Source organism: Epinephelus lanceolatus, chromosome 21 (genome assembly GCF_041903045.1).
Source record: "Epinephelus lanceolatus isolate andai-2023 chromosome 21, ASM4190304v1, whole genome shotgun sequence".
In the NCBI taxonomy this organism is placed as follows: domain Eukaryota; kingdom Metazoa; phylum Chordata; class Actinopteri; order Perciformes; family Serranidae; genus Epinephelus; species Epinephelus lanceolatus.
This window is the reverse complement of record NC_135754.1, coordinates 15,236,237-15,257,194: the sequence shown is the minus strand read 5'-3', so window position 1 is coordinate 15,257,194 and position 20,958 is coordinate 15,236,237. Positions and strand designations below refer to the sequence as shown.

General features: G+C 40.2%; 3 protein-coding genes across 3 annotated transcripts; all 3 read right to left on the bottom strand.

The window, feature by feature from the left end:
* Window positions 1-1,509: 1,509 nt before the first annotated feature.
* Window positions 1,510-7,908, bottom strand: pvalb9 (parvalbumin 9). Its single transcript, XM_033610901.2, has 5 exons — window positions 7,599-7,908; window positions 6,226-6,293; window positions 5,530-5,662; window positions 4,667-4,776; window positions 1,510-1,795 (listed from the first exon to the last, which is right to left on the bottom strand). The coding sequence occupies exons 2-5, from the start codon at window positions 6,284-6,286 to the stop codon at window positions 1,770-1,772; spliced, it is 330 nt and encodes a 109-aa protein (XP_033466792.1). The 5' UTR covers window positions 6,287-6,293; window positions 7,599-7,908; the 3' UTR covers window positions 1,510-1,769.
* Window positions 7,909-12,223: 4,315 nt separating this feature from the next.
* pvalb3 (parvalbumin 3) lies at window positions 12,224-14,521 on the bottom strand. The gene is made up of 5 exons (XM_033610661.2): window positions 14,382-14,521; window positions 13,818-13,884; window positions 13,227-13,359; window positions 12,745-12,854; window positions 12,224-12,633 (listed from the first exon to the last, which is right to left on the bottom strand). Exons 2-5 carry the CDS (start codon window positions 13,876-13,878, stop codon window positions 12,608-12,610), a joined length of 330 nt encoding a protein of 109 aa, XP_033466552.1. The 5' UTR covers window positions 13,879-13,884; window positions 14,382-14,521; the 3' UTR covers window positions 12,224-12,607.
* A 3,099-nt stretch (window positions 14,522-17,620) lies between these two features.
* Window positions 17,621-20,155, bottom strand: LOC117246893 (parvalbumin, thymic-like). The gene is made up of 4 exons (XM_033610909.2): window positions 19,986-20,155; window positions 19,731-19,863; window positions 19,498-19,607; window positions 17,621-17,891 (listed from the first exon to the last, which is right to left on the bottom strand). Exons 1-4 carry the CDS (start codon window positions 20,044-20,046, stop codon window positions 17,863-17,865), a joined length of 333 nt encoding a protein of 110 aa, XP_033466800.1. The 5' UTR covers window positions 20,047-20,155; the 3' UTR covers window positions 17,621-17,862.
* Window positions 20,156-20,958: the final 803 nt, after the last annotated feature.

Genomic DNA, 20,958 nt, shown 5'->3' with positions numbered 1-20,958 from the left:
AACCCTTTACTTAGTCACAATTAGAGCTGCAATTATTGGTTAATTAACTGATTAATTGTCAACTATTATATTAACTGCTAACTAATCTAATAATTTATTAACTAGTTTGAGTATTTAAAAAAAATCTCTGATTTCAGCTTCTTAAATGTGAACATTTTTTGGTTCCTTTCCTCCACGCTGACAGTAAACAGAATATCAAAACAAGACATTTTACATCCTCCTACATAATGAAGGCACACTACGCTGGATTTGTTAACAAATCTTGTATACTATATACCTCTGGAAGGCCCTGGACATTTGTTACCTAATCTCCACAGTCATTTGTTTAAATTACACAACATTTACTTTTTTTTTTTTTTTACTTTCAGTCCCCTTTATTTTCTATATTTTCTTCTATATTGTCTTTATAAAAAAATATACAAACCCTCTCTCCCCCTTTCACACTTAACTGTCCTATCAATTAAAGGCAAAAACGTCCCAAAAAATAATTCTGAAAAAAAAAATAAAAAATAGAAACTTTAAAAACCATACTAAACTAATACTAAATTCAAATTGCTAAATTGTAAACATTTTCTTAGTCAGTTTATTAAACATGTTAACATAATACAAACACAAAATAAAACTTGATGATCAGCAACATATAAGCAACAAATGAGCAACTCAAATAATATTGTTCATGTTCAAAAGGGGTAAGAATAATGTAAAAACATTTCGAGTCCTACCCCTTCTTTTTTAGATATTAATCATAGAAAATAAAAGTTAAATTTATGGCTATTAGTGTCCATAATATTTATCTTGGTTGACTTAAAGAAATGATTCCCCTTTTGGACAGAACATGAACAAAATAATCAGAACGGATGTACCAAAACCATCAAACAGTCCACAAACTAGAAATAACAAAATAGAAAGTCACTGGTCCAGCTTGTAACCATTCAATGTTTTGTTTCTGAAGAGTTTTTTGTTAAAGTTAAAAATGGATAAACACATTTCTTCAGCTCAGTGGATGGTGATGTAAGAATAATATACTATATAGTCATGAGCAGTGTTGATTACATGCCCTAAAATTTTATTTGTAACATATTCAAATTGATTATTTAAACTAAGGGATGTATTCTAAATACTTTGGATTACTTCTGGAATACCTCAAAATCATCTTTTTGAGCTCAGTTGTTTGGATATGCCAAAAACACTTTTCTGACAGTGTCTGTTTATGGGAAATAGGTGCCTCATGTGAATCTTTGAGCAAATAAAACAAAAAACAGAGTACATTTTGTATTTTAATTTATGTAACACCGCTACTTGTATTACTCTACTCCCCAACCCAGTCATGAGCTACATTGATACCAACAATAATCTGCACCCATGTTGATCTCTAAACATCTTTTCTTATGTGTGTCCAGTAAATTAGGTATTATTGTTGCACATAGGATATAATAAGAGGAATGCTTTTACAGCATTTGTTTTCCCATGCCACATATTCTAAGAAGAGATGAGCATGAAGAGGCGATCTGTGTTTCCACATGTTTATTTGGTCTCATTCACTGACAGAGGTGGGGTGTGCACAGAAAAGAAAACATGGACCAACACAAAGACACATTAAAAGTCTGCTGTCTTTAAATGGACAAAAGGTCATTTAAAAACAATTAGCACACACAGAATTTAGTAGAAAACATGAGAAGTCACTGGGAATGGAGGCCAGGGTCAGAAGAGTCCAGACACAGGGAGAGGACCGAAGACCCGAAGACTTGAGCTCTTGTCATCAGGAAAACTCAGGACAGGACCATGGTCTGGAATTCTACAGAAAGAAAAGCATGTTGAAATGGCCATGAATCATCTGCAAAAATAATCACTGAATGTGATGGTCAACATTTTCTAGATTGTCCAAATCCTTTATCCGATTATGTAAGATAGCTGAGCTCAGATATTGCTGGTGAGCAAAACTGGGACGAGCATCTGGAGGTCATGACTTCTGTCATCAATACAGATGGTTTCCATGGTGACTAATCTGAAACAACATGCTTAAACAAAGAGCCTCAAGATGTTGATATAATTTTGAGTGCTCGCAGCAAATACACACTGAACAAACCAACTGTCATACTCGTCTAATGCATCTGATAAATAAGCTCAAAGTCATAGGAAAGCAAAACTTGCCTTGGGGGATAAACATGCACTGACACTGAACTTGAAGAGCAAAACTAATGCAAACAATTTGGTAGCTGTACCTATGACTCCTACAATCAGTCCTCTATTTACTGTAACTAAAGAAGCCCAAGGCAGTGCACAGCAAAGATGGGACCAAGTCACTGCTTTTCAAGTCCCAAGTCAAGTCCCAAGGTGTAGGCACAGATGCTTCCAGTTGCCAGTTGCCTCTTTGTCAGCTCCGAGCTAAATTTAAGCTAAATAGGCTCTTATTTTTTTTTGAAATTCTTGGTGGTCCTTTTGCAGTTGGCTTGGACGGCAGTATCGTGTGGCTGTGGGTCACTCATCGGAATTAAGAAATTACCTCACCAGTCTGTAAACTCTCCCTCTCTGCCGAATTCTAGCTTGCTAGCTGATAGCTTGCCAGGCCAAAGTTTTCGAATGTAAACATCAGTAAACATTGAGAAAAAAATGGAGAATAATGGACATCAGCTGATCTGGCATCCTACTAGCCATTGTACAGGCATTGGAAAGTAAACCAGACGACCTCCATGTCGCATCAGTTCCCAGCAGGATATCAGGAGCTGTAATATCCTTTGATTGACTGAAACTTGGCTAAAGCCTGGACAGTGGCATTCAACCAGGAGGCTCTCTTTCTAGATGCCGATCTGACAGAGCAGAGGACTCTGGCATGAGAAGGTGCTTTACGGTAAATAAGGACTGGTGCGACAGTGCGAATGTGAGGTGCCGTCCCATTCCTGCTGTGGATCACTGCTGTACACTGTTCAGAGGTGGCTGTAGAACAGAATCACTGCCCAAGTTCAGGAGGAGTGGCCATGGGGCTATCTTGTTGGGTCAGCTTGTTTAGATCGTTAAATCATTCCTCAACCAGAAGCCATGGATTACCAGAACCATCCGGAAACATGGACGATTAAAAAGCAGCAGCCAACAATGTCAGAAGACATGAAAAAGGACTAAACTACAGTGCAAAAATTAAATTAAGTTGATGGGAACACATTTGACTGGAGTCGTATGTTGCATAATGTGACAAATAAATGATTGACTTGACTGATTGATTGAAGTCCAACACTAAATTTTTCAGGGCTGGGGCTCAGGAGAGAGTCCACTAATCTGAAGATCAGCAGTTCAATCCCCCGCTCCTCCAGTCCATGTGTCAAAGTGTTCTTGGGCAAAATACTGAACCCCATATTGCCCCAATGGCTGTTCCTTCAGTGTGTGAGTGTGTTAAAAACTGAGTAACAGGTGGCACCCTGTATAGTAGCCTCAGCCACAGGTGTATGAATGTGTGTGTGAACAGGTGAATGTGACGCATAGTGTAAAAAGCGCTTTGAGTGGTCGGAGGACTAGAAAGGCAGTCCATTTACCATTTTGAGTCCTACACAAGTCACAATGCAGTCTTCACAAACTGTAATGCATGTTAATGAAAAAGTAATGATATATTGATTAACAAAACTCATCAAAGCTTTTTAAATTTTGTATTATTATGTTAAAACAAGTTTGTTGGACGTTGTTGCATCTATTTGTAATTTCTGACCCACATGTTTTGCATGCTGCAATTCAATTTTTGTTGACCACCACACAGTTGAGTCTTTTTTCTAACTGGTGCTCAGTAACATTGGTATTCATGGTTTTCTCCTGCAGCTTGATTGGATGCTGTCAGATTTGTTCAAACAAAGTGGATCTGGGGAATCAAGTGTCGACTTGCTGGGAAAGAATAGCGTTAATTGATTTAGGAAATGAAGGGGAAATTACCAGATTCATTTAAAACTTCATAAGTGACATACTTTTTAACCTTTTGGGCTTGGAGGACGGTATCAAGTATTCAAAAGGTTCAAGTCCAAATGAAGTCACAAGTCATTGGTGCTGAAATCCAAGTCAAGTTGCAAGTGTTTTTTGATTTTGCCAAGTCAAGTCTTACATCATCAAATTTGTGACTCGAGCCTGAGTCTGGACATTTGACTCTAGTCCACACCTCTGGTGCACAGTGATGATTATGTGTGTGTTTCCAGTGAAAGAAATAATCTGATTGAGTTTAACCTAAGCAGCCAGTCTAACAGTGTCTGAAGTGTCTGAAATTGAGTGAAGATTTTCTGGAGAAAAGAAACCACACGGTTTCCCCACATTTGAACAGGAGTACTGCAGTGTAGCTACAATCTGGGATTTTAAAGGTACAACACAGAAGATCATAGAAACCTCGATAAGCAGGTCCGAAACACTAGCATTTTCTTGAAGCATAAAAAATGATAATAATAATACTTAAACAACCTGTCCAACCATCTTTTCACATTTAAATTCTGGTCTGGTGAATTACTAATAATGTCCAGGAAGCATTTTTTCCCCTGTAAGTAAAAAGTGCTCTAAGCTGCATAAAAATAGCTGTCTCTTCTCCATCGACACAGATTGTGGTTTTTTGACTCCACCCGCTGATATTTAGTCCAACCAATGAGATGCTTTCTGACTACATCATGAGTTTGTACAAATACAATCTGAGAAATCTGATACCGACCCTCTGCTCCAATTCTGCCATCGCTGTCATCATCAGCTGCTGAGATGAAGCTCTTGGTTTCTGCCTCAGTCAGTGTCCGCGCCCCGGGGACAAACCGCTGCAGGAAGAACCTACACACACACAAAGTTTATTTGCTGTGATACATTATTTGAGCTGACTGTCCACTGTTAAAAACACATAAAGGCACCAATTCCTAAATTGCACAGCTTGTCGACCCTCAGGGTGAATTATGTAACACTATTGCGATAATAACACTTCTGCCATAGTGGATTATTAGAAGACGGCTTAATGCTGCCGTCCCAATAATACCATCATGTGATTTATTGTAGGAAATCTCTTTTTCTGTCTGACACATACACCTCTGTAACTCACTCCAAATTCTTTTATGTGAAAATGATGTCACTCGAAGTAGCTTTTCTTTGCATGAAAGCATTTGGGGATCATGAGAAAATGGGCCCCTTGGCAGATCTTGTTCCTTAATCCATCCATGCATGAAGGGAGATATTTGATAGTTTCTAATGCATTACCATATTTACGTAAAATCACAGTAAATTACTGGCCAAATATTGCATGACTTTCACAGTAAGCGTCACAGTAATTTACTGCTAAATATCCTCACAGTAACTTATTGTGACTTCACAGTTGTGATATTACAGTACTTTTTTGTAAACTTACAACTATATACTGTAACTTTACAGCTGCAATGACCATACTTTTACATTTTTACTGTGAAAGTAATACAATATTTGGGCCTGTAAATTAACTGTGGATGGCACCCTAAGCAGCTGCCTTTGCCACTGTGTCCTCAGAGAAAATTGTTAGATCCTGTAGTCATAGATCCTAACTATGACTGTTTCCCTCACTTGAGCTCAGACTCCTCAATGAAGCCGCTGTTGTCCTCATCAAGGATCCTGAAGACATCTTTGACTTCCTGGGGCGTCTTTGAGGACAGGCCACACAGCTGGAAGAACTTTTTGTAGCAGAAAGAGTCCGGAGCTGGAGACACATGACACAGGGACAAACAACTACAGATATATTTATATATAAAAAAAGAACTGAGGCAAAAAGGGGGTTAGAGCTGACCCAGGAAGTTCAGCAGGTTAGGAGCTGATGTGCAGATTAAACCAACATGTGGCTGCTGTCCAGGTGGGAGATTTTCCACTCCTGTTTTTATCTTTTAAGTCCTGTTGACAAATGCCTCGGCTAAAACAGACAAGATGATTGAAAACCTTTTCAAATTCAGTTAAAGCTGGATATGACTTTAGCGGAGAGGATACTGTAGCTGTAGAGAAGATTATGTCGCAGAGTGTTTTGCAGATCAGAGAGTGACTGAATGCCACACAGATTATGAGCACGTTGATTTATCAACTGTGGATTATTGTGAGATTATTGTGCATTTTATCATAATTAGGTGTGAATTTAGTTAGTTAAAATTAAAGCTGTTGATCCCGTGACGGTATCATCATAATGTTGAAGTCTAGATAGATGAGCCACGTATTCTGAATAATTTGCTTAGTCCAGTGTGTGTGTGTGTGTGTGTGTGTCTGTGGAGATGCTACCTTGACAGTCCTTGACAGCCTTTTCAATGGCCTCAGCTGAAAGAATGGAGGTGAGCGACATGTTGGTCCTGTAGGGATAAAGAAAAGCTCGGTAAATTATTCTCACACACACACACACACACACACACACACACACACACACACTTTCTTTCAGATACACATCTTCTTCACCTACCTCAGGTTTTGTAAGTTGCTCCCAGTCTGTTTTTTGTGTCCTGCTGGATTAACTTTTTTTTGTATTTGCAGATGTATCTAGGTTAATATTATGATCCCATCAAAAGTTCAATCATGATTGTTTGGCAAATGTGCTCAAATTGTCAGAAAGATTTTAGAGAATCAGTGAAACCACAATCTTACATGTATTACTATAGCAAATTCATGAGGCTAAACTGCTTGTGTGTTGTCATGTATTTCTTTTTTTAAATTCCTAACAATTATGTTATGATCCATCTGATTTATCAGGCTTCCTGGTTGTATTTCCCCTGGTGGCATCTTGGTGACTGAGGCTATTTGGTGTCCTTGAACTGCTTAATTGGATTGGTTGGGCTGTGCCAGATAATTGGCACTCAGGGACTGTGCAAAAGTTATTGGGGTGTGAAGCGAGGGTGAGGCTTATATTTTATTTTATGAAAAAAACAACAACAAAAAACAAAACAAAGCAAAAGCCTCAACAGTGTTATTAATATTGGTCCTTTACCCTACCAATAATATTAATATAATTTTACCTCAAAATAAATTAAGCAAATATAAATCCATCATCAGAAAAAGTTTAAACACCAGCTGCTGCACTCCAAACAGATACAGAAATGTGTTGCTTGCAATTTCTTTTGGTTTTATTTGTCTTTTATTGTTTTGTTATTGAGTATCCATTTTACAAATTATATTTTTTGCTTTATGTTTTCATGCTGTGTACAGATATGCATTTTATTATTGACTGTAAAGCACTTTGGAAAAGCTGTTTTGAAAAGTGTACATACTGTAATAATTTTAGTACAGTCCCTTAAAGTCTGAGGAGTTCTTGTGTTCTCATTTTTTATTGTTTTAAGTTATATTTATCATCCTATAGGAATATTTCATGGCAATAAATGTTTAATGTGCTGAAAAGAAGTCCTATATTTGACCTAACCGCTTGAGAAAATCTTTTAACAAATCATGAATTGCTCGTTTTAGTCGGTAGTCTGCTGGCAAAATACTGCTTTTAGTCACTTAAGGAATTTCAGACTAAGCTAAAATGTGCATAAACCCCTGCAAAAAATTAAAATAACATATAATACAGGCTATGGTTCTAGTGCCAGCTCCGCTTCCCCACTGAGCAGGCAGGTAGCACACCTGGCCAGCACCTGTGTCCTCCCCCGTGCAGCTGTGGGACTCACCGCTGTTGGCTCGCTTTCCTCTCCGTCCAGGTCCAACGCGGCAGCAGCAGCAGCAGCAGCAGCAGAGAGAGATAAGGCTTTGTGGTGCCCGCTGACAGCTGGCTCACTCTTATATACACCGGGGTGGATGCACCGAAGGATGCTTGAGTTTCCAACCTGTCTGCGGATCAAGTTTTCTCGCAACCCGCCGCCTCCTTCTCGTGTTCCTCACCTGCCCAATTAACCTTCACTGTTTTATATCCGCTACTCGCTGCTCTGTCTCTCTACTTCACTGTCATAAAACTGTGGGTTTGGTCCAATCAACTTTTCCCCCTGTGATACATTTCTCTCTCCTCTCTCCCTTCCCTCCTCTCCATCCCCCCACCTCTCTGCAGGTGCATGTGTGCAAGCTTACGGACATCTCAAATTTAATCAGGCCCCTTTTCTCTCTTTGGTTTTAGTGAATAATCTCCTAAATTCAGACAAACATAGAGCAGCAGGTCACATCATCTCAGCAGGCAAGGGATTGTTATCCTCATCTTACATCACACTGATATTTCAAGCTTTGTCAGTAAAAGATAGGGACTCGAAACCGCACTGTCTGGCTGTTTGGGGTGTATTTTATTTACCCATAAGCCTGATTAACAGGTTAAAAGAGAACTGTGGTGTAAATTTGACTTTAGCTGAAGTGAATCTTGTGTTTTAACAAAGAAACAATGCAGTATCCTATTACCAGTCTCTATCAGATTGTCATCAGAGGGGGAGGAAGTTGGAAAAAAGGGAAATATTTTATGGAATATGATCCTGAGCAGAACCGTCTCTCCAAAAACACAATAGTGTGTCATCAAAAATCTACTTCTGTGACAGTAGAAGATATAGAAACACACAAAAACAAGATTTTCAGTCAAAATAATACCAGAAATATTTGACTTTTTTAACTCACATCATTCACTTATGTGTAACACAGGTTAGATGCTTGGTCAGTTTTGAGTATTATGATGCGTTTTAACTATGCGTGGTTTTTAGGGGTTTTTTAAGGTTTGCACCTGGTCACCATGACAACAGGCCACTCTAAACTGATGAGTTTGTTGTCTGTGAAGGGAAGCCTCTCAAACAATCTGACACAGCAGCGTCTCCTGTGAATCCAGTCAGCACTAATGGCATTAGCAGAGAAAGGGGAGGGATGCTTTTTTGTAACGAGAACCAAGGGAATAAATCTCATTATTCTCAAAAGTGTCTCAAGCTGTGAAGCTCTGACTTCACACTTTGTGAGTGAGAGCGTTTTCTGTCTCAGAGCCACTTGTTATACTAAAAAAACAAGCTATTAAGGCCTAAGTCATGTGAAGCTCAGGAAACAAATATAGCGTATTTCCATGCCTATAAGTTTGCAATATAAAACCATCAAACATCTGAAACCCTTGTGACTTACTGACAGATTACAGGCGCCATCTTGTGGCTGCTTCCCCTCAACGCAGAGCCATCTTGGGGCATGACCTGAGGAGGAGTTAAACCTTCACCGCCACCTCATACTGTATGAGATGAGAGCTGGATTAACATACAGGGCAGGAGTCGGGTGCATGTGAGTGTGTTTGTGTCTATTTTAAGAGATTACATTTTGTGTTCTTTATTACATCATCACATCTGGATTAGACTTCCAACAATAGTCCCTGTTTATAACGTGAAAGGCAACTTTTAAGGTGAGACTGACTTTTTTAAAGAAGAAGCAACACAATCTTCCTCTTACAAATGAAAAGTTGAATTCATAAGAAATGAAATGCACCATTGGTCAATTTAGCACTCTCAGGGGTTTTGCTGCTATGGCCTTGCTGCTATGTATAAAGAGAACTGAACACTGCATTGGAGGCAGGCCCTCATTGATTCAAGTCCTCAGTTGCATATGAGGCTAAAAAAGTCTGACTTTCTGGGTGTAAAATTACCCAGATCTCCCGCATCGTGGGGTTCATGCATAGACTGTAAAAATATTGGTTGTACCTATTGTGATGTCACCCATTAGTTAGCGGACTCCCATTTTGAAGCCTCCAATTCAGCTTTTGGCCGTCGCCATCTTGGCTTTTTGGAGCCAGAAGCGACCATATTTGGCCAAGAGGCTGGCGCTGTGGAAGAGCGAGGGGTGGATCTGACTGAGAAGCCGAGGACACTATTGGCTGACAGCCTGTCACTCGAAACACACCACCCTTAATTATGGGTAACTTTAAAAATGTAAACAGGTGATTTGTATAAAAATTGTACAGTTTTCATGAAGTGAGGCGGGAAAAGAGAAAATAGCTATTTGAACGAGGCTGCTGGAAACATACAGTACAGGCCAAAAGTTTGGACACACCTTCTCATTCAATGTGTTTTCTTTATTTTCATGACTATTTACATTGTAGATTCTCACTGAAGGCATCAAAACTATGAATGAACACATGTGGAGTTATGTACTTAACAAAAAAAGGTGAAATAACTGAAAACATGTTTTATATTCTAGTTTCTTCAAAATAGCCACCCTTTGCTCTGATTACTGCTTTGCACACTCTTGGCATTCTCTCCATGAGCTTCAAGAGGTAGTCACCTGAAATGGTTTTCCAACAGTCTTGAAGGAGTTCCCAGAGGTGTTTAGCACTTGTTGGCCCCTTTGCCTTCACTCTGCGGTCCAGCTCACCCCAAACCATCTCGATTGGGTTCAGGTCCGGTGACTGTGGAGGCCAGGTCATCTGCCGCAGCACTCCATCACTCTCCTTCTTGGTCAAATAGCCCTTACACAGCCTGGAGGTGTGTTTGGGGTCATTGTCCTGTTGAAAAAGAAATGATCGTCCAACTAAACGCAAACCGGATGGGATGGCATGTCGCTGCAGGATGCTGTGGTAGCCATGCTGGTTCAGTGTGCCTTCAATTTTGAATAAATCCCCAACAGTGTCACCAGCAAAACACCCCCACACCATCACACCTCCTCCTCCATGCTTCACAGTGGGAACCAGGCATGTGGAATCCATCCGTTCACCTTTTCTGCGTCTCACAAAGACATGGTGGTTGGAACCAAAGATCTCAAATTTGGACTCATCAGACCAAAGCACAGATTTTCACTGGTCTAATGTCCATTCCTTGTGTTTCTTGGCCCAAACAAATCTCTTCTGCTTGTTGCCTCTCCTTAGCAGTGGCTTCCTAGCAGCTATTTGACCATGAAGGCCTGATTCGCGCAGTCTCCTCTTAACAGTTGTTCTAGAGATGGGTCTGCTGCTAGAACGCTGTGTGGCATTCATCTGGTCTCTGATCTGAGCTGCTGTTAACTTGCGATTTCTGAGGCTGGTGACTCGGATGAACTTATCCTCAGAAGCAGAGGTGACTCTTGGTCTTCCTTTCCTGGGTCGGTCCTCATGTGTGCCAGTTTCGTTGTAGCGCTTGATGGTTTTTGCGACTCCACTTGGGGACACATTTAAAGTTTTTGCAATTTTCCCGACTGACTGACCTTCATTTCTTAAAGTAATGATGGCCACTCGTTTTTCTTTAGTTAGCTGATTGGTTCTTGCCATAATACGAATTTTAACAGTTGTCCAATAGGGCTGTCGGCTGTGTATTAACCTGACTTCTGCACAACACAACTGATGGTCCCAACCCCATTGATAAAGCAAGAAATTCCACTAATTAACCCTGATAAGGCACACCTGTGAAGTGGAAACCATTTCAGGTGACTACCTCTTGAAGCTCATGGAGAGAATGCCAAGAGTGTGCAAAGCAGTAATCAGAGCAAAGGGTGGCTATTTTGAAGAAACTAGAATATAAAACATGTTTTCAGTTATTTCACCTTTTTTTGTTAAGTACATAACTCCACGTGTTCATTCATAGTTTTGATGCCTTCAGTGAGAATCTACAATGTAAATAGTCATGAAAATAAAGAAAACGCATTGAATGAGAAGGTGTGTCCAAACTTTTGGCCTGTACTGTATATTTCTGCTATGGGGGTCTATGGGGACGGACTCGCTTCGCTTCTGGAGCCAGCCTCAAGTGGCCATTCAGAGAACTGCAGTTTTTGGCACCTTCATATTTCAGCCTCGGGCGGGTTGCCACTTGGATTGTGAGCTCAACTAAATGTATCCACTGATTTACAGATGTCTCTTCCACAATGTTGGTCTTTGACTTTAGCGGATTGACTTTCACAGTTTGGCTATGTCAGATTGCAGTTTACAGAGGTTCATGCTAGCTAATGTTGGCTAATATTAGGTATGGTTTGGAGGTTAATGTCAGCAAACTTTAGGTAAAAATTGCTGTATAATGCACATTACTGAGTAACTTCGCTGACTTTTTGACTCTTCTCCACTTGTGCTGCTGTTGCTTTAAATTAGCATTTTAGCTTAATGTTTACTGTCACTTGTAGCCATAGTCATTGCTGTGGCCTCAGTGGCCTGAGATTTATTCTCATGTGGTCATTTAGTGGATTGATCTAGATAAAATGGTCAGATTTATTTTGTAAAATGTTTTTCCTTTTCCCAGATTCATCATCTAAATCGTCCTCTTTAGTGTAAAAACTGGAGGCTAACATGGGTGTTAAGACCATTTCCTGCATTGTCAGAATGTTACCTTTACTGTCACAACAATTTTTTGTAACTTTGATTCACTGCTTGAAAAGCATATTGAAAACCAGGGTCAGATGTTATTGAAAAAGAACCTTTATTGTTAGCTCATCGTCTGTCCGTTTCCCATAAAAGTGCATCATCACTGATCTCACAGTTAGCAAAACTCACATAGTAAAACAATGACAGAAGTGAGTGAGAGAGAGAAAGACACAAGTTAACCACGCTATACACTTAGTCAGGTACATTCATCGTGGACAGCAAAGGGGTGAACGTTGCCAGAGAGAGAGAGAGAAAGGGGGGAAGCGGTGTGTCTAAGGCCAGGGGGGTAAAAGGTCAAGTGTATAAAAGCCATGTAGAGTTGAAGAGAGAGAGTGAAAGGGAAGAGGAGAAGAAGAGAGGAGTCTTGGCTCAAGTTGTTCCTTTAGAGTAGTGAAGTAAGATGTTGGTCTGTTGCTTCATTTATCCCTTGACCAGGGCGGCAAACTCTGCAGGGAGACAGAAAGAGAGTGTTTTTATTTTAAGATCTCTGGAGAGCTTTGCATACATTTGAAGACATTAAATCTGAATTCCCAATAAAGTTCCTCTTGTTTTCTCACCATCGCATCCGATCATGCCGTCACCATCAGTGTCACCGGCCTTGAGGAAAGCCTTGGTCTCAGCATCGGTCAGAGCTCTGGCAGAGGAAGAGAAGTTCTGCAGGAACAGCCTGTAGGGGGTGATCAGAGGGAAATACTGAGTGGCACAGTAAATACAGAGTAAGGACAGGAATAGACATGTAAATATTTCTTCTGCCAGATCATGAATTGAGAGTTTGTAGAGGTCATGTTTCAGAAAATCTCTTCTTATTGTATTGTTCTGGATAATTTAAGATTTAATTTGGCTCAAAATTTAAAGCTGTTCTGTTATCTCCTCTGCTGTGCCATCAGACACCAGAGCTGGCATAGAGTTACTGTTTTTCTACTTCTCAGAAGCTTTGGTGCACTATCATCCCCAGTTCACTGTGGTCCAAAGAACGATGATCCCTGCACTACAAGGTTCAGAGAAGCTGTAGGTGAAAAGCTTAAGAGATGGTGCCTACTTCAGCTCATCCTCCTCAATGAAGCCACTCTTGTCCTGGTCAATCACGGCAAAGGCCTTCTTGATGTCATCGGGGCTCTTGCCAGTAAGACCGACCTTGGAAAAGAAGTCCTTGTGCTTGAAAGAGTCGGCAGCTGTGAGGAGACAGAAGAGAGGTCAAGTGATATGGTGTAGATATATCACACAGAGACTGATGAGTGTTTTACAGCTGCAAGGCCTAGCGGTCCGTTGATACTCTTCCCTGACCTCAGCTTTGTCTGGCACTCATTTTAGATTAATTTGCAGAGGTGTTTTTCTTACAATTGCTATGCTGATACAAATTACTTTCTGCTAAGATGTGCGGAAATTGCACATTCTGCAAGCTAGCTGCACTGTTGATCCAGCCCCAAGACAACCCCATAGTGTTAAATGCAAAAACATCAGGCTGTAATCTGATGATGTGATTCTCTGTTTGCAACTGAATCCTGCAGCATTAAGGACAAGAAGTCTTGCAACACAGATCTGACTGTGGATTTTGTGCACGTGTAGCTCCCGTCTAGGCTCTCCTCAACTAAAATATTGCCTGCTGTGTCACTTTTATTGTAGAGTTTACCTTGGCAAGCCGCAAGGGCTGCAGTGATGTCAGCGTCATTCAGAATTCCGGCGAATGCCATTTTTGACTAAGGGAGGAGAGCAGAGGACAAGTCATTAATTCATCAGTTCAGCTGCAGCAAATCAGACAGGAGTTAAGCTGTTTTACTTTTAAGCTTAGCATGCTAAGTTCCCTCACTGCTTTCAAAGTTACAGAGGTGCATGTAATCTAAAATATATCATGCAATATATTTAACAGTTCCTCTCTGTGAGTATTCCTCTCTGGCATCCCCAAAACACAAGCCACAAATGATCAGAAAAGGTAGTCCAATTATCCCAAAACCAAGCCCTCCAAGGCAAAAGATCAAGTATCCTTTGCAGCTGTGGTTGGTTGGCAATTTTTTTCCCATTTGGTTCCTTAGTTAGTCCAAAGCCAAACTCTGAGCCTCTGATGTTCAGAATCTGGCCCTGTGCGGCCCCTTTGCTTGATTTATATCCCATTGCATGAAGTCGAAGCCCCGAAAACCCTTTTTGAGTCAGGCAAGTAGATTTGCCTAAAGGCCTGCAGCTCCTCAGTGAAACTCACTTTAGGTTTGTCTCCAAAGGTAGAGAGTGGATTCGCTCAGATGAATCTGCTCAGTCACTGCAGTGAAAACCCTCAGCCTCTCCCGCGAGCTTATATACCTTCACTGGCCCGAAATATGATGCATAGGCTATGTAATGGACACTGTGTGCAGTGCAGTCAAAGCAGTGGGTCGAAAAATGTGTCCAGTAGACAGAGCTGTTCTATTTATATGCACATAAATGAAGATGCTTAAATGGTAGGCTAAGTGTAGGCCTATGCAAAAGTGCTTGATATTGCATAAGGCTAATAATATACGCTGCTGATTTGGGTGAAACGTATTCCATGTAGTGGCCATGAAGTTTTGATCTGTTAGACTGTGCAGAGCACCACGGGAGGCAAGAGTGAGGTAAACTTTTATGTTGTGCATTGCAAATTATCAGACAGCTCGAGCAGGCTTGAGTGTGACAGCTGCTTATTTTGTTATCAGGCAGGTTTGTTGATGAAACTTAACTCAGAGACTGTGCCAAAGTGTTTTAAACATTGTATCTAAGACTTCTTAATATAAGTTTTTTTTTTTTTTTTTTTTTTACAAACTCTCTAATGTGACTTTTAAACTTTATCTTTATAATAATGGTTGTGATGTTTGTAAAATATATTGTGTGTATGGCCCTTTAAAATGTCAGCTACATTGTCAGCTGAGCCATCTAAAGTATATTGCTAGATTTTCTTATTTATAAAAAACAATGTAATTGTGTAGTTTATAGCAAAGCACGAGCCACCCTATACTTTTATATCATAATCACCTGTGATGACTTATCACCCACACGTGCCTCTGAACTGTACAGTTTTGGTGCGCCCGTGCGTAATTGGCGTGCGTAAAATGTCTGCAGTGACATTCCAGTGTCGGAAAACTCTGGTTGTTGTGACTGATTATGGCAGCAGATGGTACTGTGGTGACCAAGTAAAAAAAAATCACATTATATTTTTTGAGTCAGTGTGTCTTCATGTGTTTTTTACGCAGATTGTAACATGAATGTCTCCAATAATAACTAACGTTTCTCTGTTCTTGTGTTTAGCGCAATATCATGGAGGGTTTGTGGACAGGCTGAATGACAGCTGCAGAAAGTAGTAACTACTGAGCCAGAGAGGGGAGGGGTTTGATTGGCTAGCTAGTGGGATTAATTGAAATGCTTTAATTGAATAGCGCATATGATCACAATCTACTCACGCAGCTGAGGAAACGCCAAGCCAGCTCTTATTTTTGGAGCTCAGCCCTTACACCCATTCAGGCCATTCCTCCTTATGGCGATGAAACTATTTGTGTTGCTATTTTTAGGAAACACCATAAACTTACCTCCGTGCCAACACTTGGATGTGTGATTGCTCAATGACACCGAGTTCTTACACAGCACCAGACAATGAAATTAAATGAAGAACTGGTCCGGGGGGTCTTTCCATGCCCATATTTGCACTCATGACGGGTGCAGGCTGTGATGTGACTGTTACACATCAGGTGGCAGTGTTGAGATGATCCTGTGACTGATATGATATAGAGTTAATATCAGCAGATTTTAATTGACTGCACAAATCATCATATATGTATTGTATATTATACCTATGGGTATAATAAACTCTCAGTTTAACTGCAGCTTCTAAATAAACTCTTAAAATCTTAAATATGTTGTCTAATTTGTCACTTCCTTCCCCCACACCAGTGGTTTCAGGTGTGTGATGTCTCAGCAGCCTGAAGGAGCACTTACAGAACAAATATTCTTTTTCACTTCAGTAAAATTAATCTTTGGCTTTAAACATTTGCTGTGGTTAAGTGAGGTCTCTCACCTCAAATGACTCAGCCATTAATACTGCAACTATTCCTGCCGCTTCTTCCACATCAGGTTTAAATTACAAATATCTCACAGCGGGGATGAACTTCTGCAATTTGAGACAGCATAGGACGACCCACCGCCATCATGTTCCGATCTGTATATTTGAAATGTACATTTGTTTTTGCAAAATAAGCAGAATACCCAGACAGCTCAACCCTAATTTCCCAAACTCAGTAAGCATCTATAGGACTGATAAACACACGTATATTTTAAGAAATCAACAACCACATAAAAGTCTAAGATTTTCTAATGTATGATTTTAAATCAACGACCCTTCTCTGATGCTTGACCTGAGAGCAGAGGTTTGTTTTCTCATGCTGCAGCAGAAATAGAAGTGACCTATATATTCCTCTGCCATCTGAGAGAGAGTGGCAAATAAATGTGCTTCATTAACAGAAGTCCTGTAAATGTGCTTGCATAGAAACTTTATCCTGTCCCACAGTTTCTCTGCTGGGTCACTGCGAGTATTCCACCAGCAGCCATCACTGAGCTCTGCCTGCCAGACCCTCCGATCCAGCTGTGCCCCCCCCCCCAGTCTGCAATTCACACTAATAAACGAAGCGTCTTCAAGTTTTTGCAGTGGCACTGCCAAGGGGTGGCCAAGAGGGCCATGACACAATCGCTACAGTGGCTCCATCTGGCAACCCCTATGAAAACATTTCTGGGAGTGCCACTCTGATGCAGTTTGGCATGTCGTGGACAAGCTGCTAGCCCAGCACCAACTAATGTACGCTCACCTTTTTTCCTTTTATAACTTAAGATCCGTTCAAGAGGTCTTTCCCAGGGAAAAAAGTATCTGCAGAGGTCTCTTCCTCTCCAAAACAAATGGGCCAGGTTATTTAAACCAATAAAAACTTTTATAACTTAAGATCCGTTCAAGAGGTCTTTCCCAGGGAAAAAAGTATCTGCAGAGGTCTCTTCCTCTCCAAAACAAATGGGCCAGGTTATTTAAACCAATAAAAATACTTAATAAAGCAGTTTCACATAAAAAAGTCATTGTTTTTGTGAAGCTGATTCTTATTTCAAGGTGATTATACATATTATATTCGGTCTTACACACTGGACCTTTGAAAGAAAAATAGGTGAAATGTTGAGTTCATGTTTTTTTAAGTGTTATCATTTAATTTACACCAAATCACCTTATCTGAGGAGTCAAATTCAGGTTGCCAGAATGACAAATGCTTCATTTGCACTGTGAAAAGTTGCTCCTGGTGTTAATTAGAGAAACCAAAAGCCTCCTGACCCCCTGGACAGGCTGGACCTCTCCCAGTGCTCAATATAACATCACAACACAAGGCTTGTGAGATTATTCTGCTCATGTCTACAAGGGTCTTCCTAAGTATAAACAGGAACAGAAAAACACACACTTCAGCATTTCACGGAGCAGAGTGTATTTATTTGTACAGTTTTCTGGCAGGAACACATAGCAGAGAGACAAGATTAAATTTGTGGATTACTTTCATTACTTTATCATATTACTTTCTGTTAAAACATATTACTTTCAACACATAAGATCCCTGAATGAGTCTGCGTCATTTACTGTAGCTAAAACACTATAAAAGGAGGTCCACCCTGAGATTATCACCATACAACAAATCATAGGAGTCACATATGCTTTATGATGACTTGACCAGCGCAGAAAACTCTGGAAAAAAAAAAGAAAAGAAAGAATGTTAGACATTTTTTTTATTTACAACCATGTGGAAATAAGCATTCTCCAATTACTGAGCTGTAATATTAGCTAGCTCAGTGGTGCTAGGTGAGCCAGCAGTAGACAGTCCCTCCAGAATTTCGTGGGCTGGTTTTTTGGATTTGCATTTCTAAAAACATTGCGATGCATGATGCAATGTTTTAGGGGCTTTTTTTCACAGTGAAGTTATGGAGGTATGTTAAAATTCAGAGCCTATTATTATAAGCATTCAGCATTTCTCAGAGAATGAGATTCTATTTCTGATGGCTGTGTGATGCTAACAGTTAGACCTGTCACTGTGTGTGTCCCAGGCACGTAGCTCACACTCCCGCAACAGTAGTCTCATGATAAACAGAGACCAGCTCTACAATGAACTGAAATTTTACCTGTTTTAAAAAGTCAAATTTGGGATAAAGTTGTGGTGATTGGACAAAATTGCAAGGTGGCGCACAAAGCATAGGGATTGGCTGAATTTGCATTAATTGTGATCACGTCTCAACATCCTGCAGGGGCTGAGTAGATGCATGCTTCCTTCTGTGCGGTGATATGGTTTGGGGTGTAGTTCTATAGACAGAAAATAGTTCCTACATGAAACAAGGTCTGTGGATTATCTTGAGTAACTGGGTCATGATTTCTGGAAAGAGATATTGCTGTTGAGTTTTTTTTTATTTTTATGCCTCTTTGAGCACCACAAGCCGAGTGACATCTAGTTCCATTATATTAGAGAGAAGGCAGACATCTCTATGACTGATATATCCAACACTCTGCAACACACCCCAAAACAATCTAGATTGACAAATAGCACTAAATGTAAGGGGATGGGGTGAATTGTTCCTTTAAGATTAAAAAAAAAAAACATTTCTTGCTGTACTTACAATTACAATTTGTCATGATGAAAGCAACTTGTATAATTCAGAACAGGGTGTTTTCAGGCTGTTATTTGCATTTGTTTTGTGCATGTGACAGATGTTATTTCTCTTTTTCAGGAGTGCAAACAAGAAAAATGAATAAAGCTGATGCTGATTCATTGTCCACATTTGTAAATGAGATACTACTTCCTGTATGACCTGTGTTCTTGGATGTAGTTTGATTTCTTTTTATTTCTATTTCAGCCAACTTCCTATTTTAGTATTTCTTTCAACCTTATTACAAAATTGTGTTGTTATGTATTAAAAAATACTGTGTTAATTTCACTTTTTAGTCACTATTTGCTTTACCTTTTTTGTAGAATATTATATTATCGCTAAGTAATATGTGAGGATTTCGAAAAAGAATGAACAACATTGTAGATGGGTAAATTCTTGTATCTGATTGGCTGTTTTTGCTCTTAGCATTAATAGAAAAATCATGTCATCATTTCAGATTGCTTGTTAAGCTTACTGTAAGTAGTATTAAGTAGCTTGGCGTCGTATTCTTCACACTCAAAGCTTTTTCACTGATCTCAATCACCTCTCTGTTTGCTCCTTCTTATGATAAAGCAAATCTTAAAGCCTAATAAACCACAAAAGAAAGTGGACCCCTGAGCAGTATCTACAGTGAAGTGGCCCTCGGACCTGCCTACCTTCCCAGCCGATCTTCCCGTCTCCATCTGAGTCTCCCTCCAGAAGGAAACCTCTGGTCTCAGCTGCAGTCAGGGGCCTCGCTCCTTTGGAGAAGTTCTGCAGGAACAGTCTGACGAAGAGCGGGGATGAAGCGACACATTAAGAAAAAAGTTTGGTGAAATACAGCTTGACTTATGAATTATAGATGGAACAGAATATATGTATAAGATATTTCATGTGTATAAAACTCAACTGTAACTCATCCTGTTCTATGAAGCCGCTTTTGTCCTGATCCAAAATTTTAAAGACCCTCTCGATCTCTGTTGGATTTTTCTTGGATAAACCCACTGTTCTGAAGAACATCTTTGGGTTGAAGGAGTCCTTCGCTGAAAGTGAAATCACAGGCAAAACTTGATTAGATAAAATTATGATGTAGTAGACACCTTACATCAAGACAAGAACAATTTTCAATGTAGACGCACTCATTTTAATCACAAAATCAGCTCACCTTTACAAGCATTAATAGCCGAGGTGATGTCCGAGACTGCGAGGAAGTCAGTGATAGCCATGATGGTAGAGACTCTGCTGTGGTGGATGTTGCAGCCTGGTGCAGCAAGTGTCCACTGATGAGCAAAAGAAACTACTGGTGACAGTGAATCTGCTACGCTCCCTCCCTGGTGTCAGAAACCACCAGTGTCCTTCTGTCTGCTGTCACCTGCAGCTGACCACTTCAGAGAACAGTGTGTGTGTGTGTGTGTGTGTGTGTGTGTGTGTGTGACACTGAAAAGGAGGCTAGAAGACAGACAATCTTGTCATTGCACATGTTAATTGAGAGTGGTTTCTTTAGGGATCAAAGGTCATAGTAGATTTAAATCTACCTGAGCAGACCCCAGCCAGGTAGCGTATGTCTGTAAATAAAGCTCACAGTCAGCAAGGATATGTTTGGTGCATCTGGAGGGAACCTGGCTGGCCTGTATTTCCTCTTTGCTCTGGTTTCCAGCCACGGTCGCTGCCTGCTCGTGGTCATCCCTGGCAGCGATTCCACAGGCTGTAAACATCCTGTTATTATGGCCTCTGTCACTTTCAGGCTGCGCTCCATGGAACTGTCTCCACTCACAGTCACCTTGTTGTCACATGCTACTTATAGTCAAGAGCTCTGTTCTCATATGAAGGGTTGCTTGTTTATAAAGACTCTAACACATCTCACGCTACAGTTAATATTAAATAACATTTTTTATACATGTTCTATTCTTTATGAATGCAGGATCGAGGTGCACTAGGTATCTGTAAATTCATTACAAGTGTCTGTGCAAAGCTCTTTGTAACTATAAAGAGTGCCTCAGGAATGAGTCCTAAAACCCGGAAATGAGTTAGCATTTTACCACTGCCGGTTCCCTTGTTTTAGAGTCAGTGGAATTTTTTTTTTGATGGGTTTCTGGTTAGATGCCTGAAATAAAGTCTGTGGTTAACACAAGGTTAAA